Consider the following 7,591-nt stretch of genomic DNA (forward strand, 5'->3'; position numbering starts at 1 on the left):
ATCTTTTTATCCTCCTAAAATCCTCTTAAAGCTGATGTGGCTTTTAAAATCACCATTAAATTTTAGATGAATCATACTTGAATTTTGATCAAATGGTGATTTTGAAAGTCATATCAGTTTTAAGAGAATTTTAGGATGATAAAAAGATAGTACCTAGCATTACTCGCTACAAAAACATGAATTATAGGGTTTTTTTTTTTTTTTTAATGTAATTTTGTATCATTTGTTTGATTTATTTTCCTGGTTTGAATAGGGACTAAACCGTGAATTACCATTGGATATTGTAATCCTTGCTTATGCAAATCAAGCGGTTTATGGTTAAGGCAAATGTGTAAAAGAATTGAGTTTTACTGTGAAGTATAGAAAATGAGAGTTCCCTGACATCCTGAAGAAGGACGTTATTAGTGGATTATAAAAATACGATTTTTGCAACAATAATGTTTAAAGAACGATTGTGAATCACCATATACACTATGACTAAGAAAAAAAAGGGGAGGGGGAGTGGTGGAAGGATTTTTTTAGATTAACTATATATGTTTCACAAGGGCTCCAATTAAGCTCGTCGTGCTACTAGTTTGGAGATTGTTGCATCATTATTAGAACACATTTCTGACTTCAATGTGCATTTATTTTTCTCTTCTTCATCTATTTTCCTTGAAAAAGCTGGCTTTTTTGGAGTAGTTAGACTGCTGTTTAATTTTTTAGAATTGCAAAAACTTTTATCATAGATGGTCTGCCATTAGCGTCTTCCTGGACGCTTAAAAGAGCTATTTGCATGCATGTGATTAATTTGCAGGATGAAAGCGTATCATTCATAGAAGAATCCATAAATTCCATGCCTTTGCCTTCTTGCCACAGTTCATATGCCTGAAATTATAGAATATTAAATATCAAATACTTGGAAAACAGAAATGTACATAGGTACTTAGCAAAAGAAAAGAAGTGTAAGATTTTGATCCACGGTTGCTTCATGATCATCTTTCCTAAAAATTCTCAGCCATACCAAAGTCTGAGATCTTGGGTTTCATCTCGTCATCTAATAAAATGTTGCTACCTTTCAAGCCTCGGTGAATAATTGTCTTTTTCAATGGGTTCTTTTGGAGATATAGAAGCCCCTAAGTAACACTTTAAATGATATCAATGTGTTTTCTCCAATCCAATAGATACCACCTGATAGGGCCAATGTCAAGATACATTGTGAAAAGTCAGTCATTCAATTCTGATGGGGCTAATAAAGGAATAAGATGCGAAAAAATGTCCAAAAATTTAAAAAGACACATTTTATCAGTATCTCTATAAGCTTGAAATTAGATGACCTTGGCTTCGTTTAAGCTTAAAGGGTGTTTGGCACAAGTGTCAACATCAGTAATTATTGGCTTACTCAAGGCCGATTGCATATAAAACCTTATTTTGGACAGCCTCAACATCATCAAAAGTAATCCAATTGGATCTAATTATGCAGTAATTTACTACAAAATTAGCATTGTACGTTAAGGCAGAGCTATTTGTCTGAATGTAATGTCGCTTGATATCCTTGTAGGCAAGACTTCCTTTCTCAATAGTGTCTGTGTCATTGGCTACTAGACCAGTGACTGGTGCACCTATACCATTGTCCTGGGAATTCTTAAGCGTCCACATGTAGCCAAAGAAAGGCAATCCCAAAACCAACTTGTTTGCAGACAATCCCCTAGCAATCCATGCCTTTATTCTTATTAGAATATAAATTAAATCATTAAATTAATCTCTTTTTATTAGCCTAATTAATCTTTGGGGATAAGTATGTTGGGTGATAAATACTTTGGGAGTTTTTTAATAAGCCCATAATATAGTATGTTGAGACACCACATAACCCAAAATTCTTACATATTTTCAATGTGAGACTCTAATCTTTTAGATTCACACATATACTCGACAAAGTAGTGATTTTGAAGAAAAACATAATTATATGGAAAATTGCATATAAAAGCAAAATAAAATGAGAAAATAAAGACACGAGACTTTACATATGATTCAATATTAGACACTTTACCTTTAGGGTAAAGCTAGCCCAATAGGGCTATATTTTGCACTTATTAATTGATTATAAATTACAATACAAATTATCCATATTTATAATATATAAGAAAACTATGATAGGTGAAGAGAATACAAAAAATATGTGAAGATAAATGTAAAATCAATAAAATTAATTACATAAATAATCTAGTTTGATCATATATATATTCTAACAAATGTAACGAAAATTTAAGAATGCACGTGAATAAAGTGTTAGAACATAAATTAAATGATTAAATTCAGTTATTCTTAATTATTAGCTTAAACTTTAGAATAAATGTTGATTTAACGATAGCATCATCAGTATCCACATGAGACTTGGATCATACAAAGCTGCAACAGGGAGCGTAAAATTTGCCAGAAAATGGTGAGTAGTAGTGATAAGCCACAATATTTGACCAGTCCAAGTTGTTTTGCATTGATTCCACTGGTAAAGAAACAGACGGATCAACAGGCACAAAATCTGCAAGTGAGTAATGAGCCGCAACAGTCAAGATCAGCCGTGGCTGGCTAGAGTTGTCAGCCTCAGACTCTAGAGCCACTCGACACTCTTCCAAGAGGGTGGCCATGTTGGGCTGTTTTTATTGAAGAGTCCATGAAAGACTTTCTGTGAACAGAGCTGTTGGCCATGAGTGAGAAGAATATCAAAGAGTTTGCGTTAACTAAACCTCCGATGGAAAGTAGGGTGGTGATTGATGGGTTCTTTTGTTTTACAGTGGCGGTGAAGTTGGAGAAGTAGTACTGCTCACTAGTGGAGTAGAAGGATAGCTCGTAGGTTGAAGAGTTAATGTCGGCAAAAGCACAAAAAAGGTGAGTAAAGAGAGTAGAGTATTTGTCAGAAATGGGGAATCGTGCGACATAGCGGTGTCAATGCTTAACTGTCTGCTAACTACTAACCGTTATAACCGCTAACCGCTAACTGCTTAACCGCTTAACCATATTAACCCCGCCTAGCATTTAACGGTTAGCGGTTATTGGGTTTACTAACCGTAATCGCTAACCGCATTTTTATATAATATATTTTTATAATTATAATTATAAAAAATATTTATAAATATAACATAATCACTTAATCATTAAATCACAATTTTTTAAAAAAATAATTAAATCACAATTTTAGTATTAATATATTATTACTATAATTTATATGATTATATCATATAATCACTTGATCATTAAATCACAATTTTTTTAAAAAATAATTAAATCACAATTTAAGTATTAATATATTATCACTATAATTTATATGATTATATCACATGATCAATTGATCATTAAATCATTTGATTATATAATAACAAATTATACATATATAATATGACATAACTCATAAGTATATCAATTCATACTAATACAATAATTAAATATTTAGAGACTTATTTCCAATGTATGTTATAAACTTATAAGTCTATATATGTTAGAGCATTCACAATGGAAGAGCTGTATTTTATGTAAATAGCTTCTCAAAACTCACTTTTATTTAGTTTAGCTAAGTCATTTTTAAGTGTCTTTACATCCGATTAGCTATATTTTATCTATTCCATTAACATATTATTAAAGAAGAAAAGTTTTAAAAAGAGAACAAGTGGGGAAAAATGGAAAAAAAAAAATTTGGGAAAAAAAGAACATGCAGAGAAAAAGTAGGAAAAGATTTGGGAAAAAGAGAAAACAGGTGAGAGAAACTATGAAAAATAAAATAGCTTCCTTGAAAAGTGTTGCTACATTTAGCTTTTTTTTAGCTTTTCCAATCAAATATCTATTTTACATTTTTTTTTTTTGCTAATCCAATGTATGGGATTTTTTAAACATTTGAAGAGATATTTTAGATAAAAGTAACATTTGGCTCTTCCATTGGGAATGCTCTTATAAGTCTATATAACTCTACATATCCATATGAATAATATAAATGTATAATATCAATACTTAATCATATGATTCAATGACAATTCAAATACTTTATTCAATACTTCAAGTTAATCATATTATTAATGTACAATGATGATATGATTCGTATAATATCAAATTAAGTAATTGACATTGGAGTAAACAATGACCAATGTGTTACTTATAAACACAATTTAAGTATTAATGTATTATCATTATATGTTGCGACAGTTGTTTGAATTCTGAACTTTTTTTTATATGTTGCGTTGATTTATATATATATATATATATATATATATATATATATATATATATATTGTTTTTTTTAAAAAAAAATAATAATAAAAAAATAAAAAAATAAAAAAGTTAACCAATTATGATTTAATATTTATGGAAATTTTTTTAAAGTACAAGTAAATGTAAATTTTGGATCAAATATTTTTTATTTTTCAATATGGGCTCTTTTTATAGCAATTGGGCCCAAGAAGACACTAAAAATACAAAAAAACAAAAAACAAAAAATGAGGGTAAAAAAAAAAAGCCCAAAAAGCCAAAAAAAAAAAAAAAAAAAAAAAAGCCAAATTTTGAAAAAGCAGTTAGCTGGCGGTTATCTATTTCACTAACCGCTAACCGGCGGTGCACCGCTAACCGTTAACCGCTACGCGGTTAGCGGTTGTGGTTAGTGAAATCTACTAACCGCTAAGGCGGTTACGGTTAGCGGTTATTGCCAATAACCTTTAACCGTAACCGCCTTGATACTCCTAGTGCGACAGAATACCAGTCCTAGACTTTCACCCATGTTTGTGATTATGAAGGGTGAAATGTTAGAGATAGGAAAACATGAAAGAGGACGATAGAAATTTTGGAGAGCATTGAAGAAGGGATATGTTGCAGCGCGACTTAGTGGGCTACAGCAAAGAACAACAATAAAGCAGCGGATATGTAATTCTAGATCTTGAGTCTATCAATGATATGAGAATTCTTCTCAAAATATAGAGTCTATCTATGATTTCAAGGAAAAATATGGAAGAAAACTCACCTATGAGTAATTCTTATTCAACAGAATCAATAATAAACAACAACTGATTTCTCTGGAGGCTATAAACATATATTTATAGCCTAAAATCCTAAACCTAATAAAATATGACATAAATACCCTCAAAACCCTAAACCTAATAAAATACCAAAATAAAGACTCCCAAAACCCTAACCCTAATAAAATAACAACATAAAGTCGGTTTAGAAAATAAAACAAATTGACGGCTACGCAATCTGTATCATTCTCCCCTTGTTGGAGAGAATTCGTTCTCCCCTTGTTGGAGAGAATTCGTTCTCGAATTCGGCTGATTCTTTCCATAGTCCTGATTCTTTCCATAGTCCTTCGGATGCCCTATCAACTCATTCCACTCTCCCTTCTTCAAGATCAAAATAAGACAACACCTCATAATAAGCGTGATGCTCCTCATAATCGGAATACCTTGACGGTTGTTATGAAGGCCCTACACACCACTTGGCAATACTTCGGATTTGTCGTACTTCTCTCGCTCCTTTTCCCTTCCACGTGCCATGAAAATACTCAAGAATGAGTCAGCCATTGTTTCCCTTGTAAACATATAATTTTCCTCATCTGCATAAAACTCACCATAATCTTCGTTAGGATAATTTAAAATATCTTCAACACCAAGGAAATCAACATAATCAATCTTTTCATCATTATAATTAGGTACTTCACTTGAAAAGTCTTCATCAACTTCTTCATAATTGGCGATGTCACCCATGGGCTCTTCCTCTTCCAATTGATCATCTTCGGGGTAGAGGCCGCCAAACATGGGAGAAAACCCATCCTCTTTGTACTCGTCCTCTAGGTCGGATGCCAAAGGTCCTTCAATCGGCTCTTCCTCATGGACATCGTCATCATAGGTTGGTGGGGAATCCCAATCCATGAATCCTTGCGAAGGAACTGCAACATCTTCATGTCTGAACTCTTCACCAATGAATTTGGATTCCTGAAACTCTTCATCCACAGATTCTTTTTCCTCCTCCACAGAATACGGATTTGGGTTATGGATTTGTGGTTGGCAAGTAGGGGTTCAATTAGCCTGTCGTGGACTCTTCGCCTCACTTCAGGTTTTCCTAAATACCTATTTTTTATAAGAATTTTCTATTTTCTTTGTCACAGTCATAGACCTTTGTCTCCAATTTTGTGACTTCTGGCCCATCGTATAACTATGGGGCAAGAAAGCGACCTGCACATATTTCAATAGTTTCTCCCAACTATTGATCTTCAATTTGCTTTCCCGCTTCCTAGTTTTCTTTAGTTGTTGCCACCATGCACCAACTCTTCCCCGGAATGTGTGTACCACCAAAGAGACTCATTGTTCATCGGACACCCTGTTGAATTCAAAAACCTCTTCAACAGCCAACACCCAATCCAGAAATTCATCAGGTTCTAGATCCCCATCGAATTTCAAAATTTTGAGTTCGAATCTACTCACCCACTGATTGGCATAAGCTTGCGCAAGGTGCTGACGTCCGTGCGTTCGACACTCCGCAAACGAATTTCTAAATCTGTTCCCATATAGTGAGGTCTTCAATTTTCTCCCTCATAGCCCTGAATCGATCCTCCGTGTGTTGCTAATGTTCAGCGATAGATTTGCCTTCCGCCTCTGCGAATCGCGGTCTTGGTTGGCGACGATAACCGTTCGGCCCACCACTCATGTGCCGTAAGTGAATTGCCGGTTGCTCCTTACGTACTGTCTCCGTGCGCACGTGCACCTCGTTCATGTCTGCACAACGGTCACTCCTCCCCATTCATGGAAAGTAATTGAGCTCTGATACCAACTGATGCAGTGCGACTTAGTGGGCTGCAGCAAAGAACAACAATAGAGCAGCAAATATGTAATTCTAGATCTTGAGTCTATTAATGATCTAAGAATTCTTCTCAAAATATAGAGTCTATCTATGATTTAAAGGAAAAATATGAAGAAAACTCACCTATGAGTAATTCTTATTCAACAAAATCAATAATAAACAACAACTGATTTCTCTGGAGGTTATAAGCATATATTTATAACCTAAAATCTTAAACCTAATAAAATATGACATAAATACCCTCAAAACTCTAAACCTAATAAAATAACGAAATAAAGACTCCCAAAACCCTAACCCTAATAAAATAACAACATAAAGTCAATTTAGAAAATAAAACAAACTGATGGCTTCGCAATCTACATCAGGATATATTGATGCTGATGATTAGGTGTATGTACTTAGGGAAGCAAGCAGATGATCATCATCATCAACATGCATGCATGAAACGATGCATCTGCAAAAACGAAGTAGTAGGTATAAGCAACTTGTGGGTTCTGGTATATCAGGAAGTTAACATTATAGGATAATGGTTTGGTTTCAGTCCAACGTACCTTGTATGAAACCAAAGTTCAAATATATACAATTTTCCCTGGCATTCATATTCACCCGCTTATCCAACTAGGTGGCAGGTAGAGTCGGCAATTTTGACACGACCTGCGAACCCGAAACGAACACGACACGAAAAAACAGGTATTGGGTTTGGGCTAATCGGGTTCGGGTCGTAATCGGGTCTACCCGATTAAGACCCAAAAATTTAGTGTCTGGCGGGTCGACCCGCTAG

At 34.0% G+C, this 7,591-nt stretch overlaps 1 protein-coding gene across 1 annotated transcript; it reads right to left on the minus strand.

Moving 5' to 3' along the window:
* Nucleotides 1–1,377: 1,377 nt before the first annotated feature.
* LOC132168739 (class V chitinase-like) lies at nucleotides 1,378–2,624 on the minus strand. Its single transcript, XM_059579772.1, has 2 exons — nucleotides 2,385–2,624; nucleotides 1,378–1,701 (listed from the first exon to the last, which is right to left on the minus strand). Exons 1-2 carry the CDS (start codon nucleotides 2,622–2,624, stop codon nucleotides 1,378–1,380), a joined length of 564 nt encoding a protein of 187 aa, XP_059435755.1.
* Nucleotides 2,625–7,591: the final 4,967 nt, after the last annotated feature.

This window comes from Corylus avellana, chromosome ca1, assembly GCF_901000735.1.
Source record: "Corylus avellana chromosome ca1, CavTom2PMs-1.0".
NCBI classification, from domain to species: domain Eukaryota; kingdom Viridiplantae; phylum Streptophyta; class Magnoliopsida; order Fagales; family Betulaceae; genus Corylus; species Corylus avellana.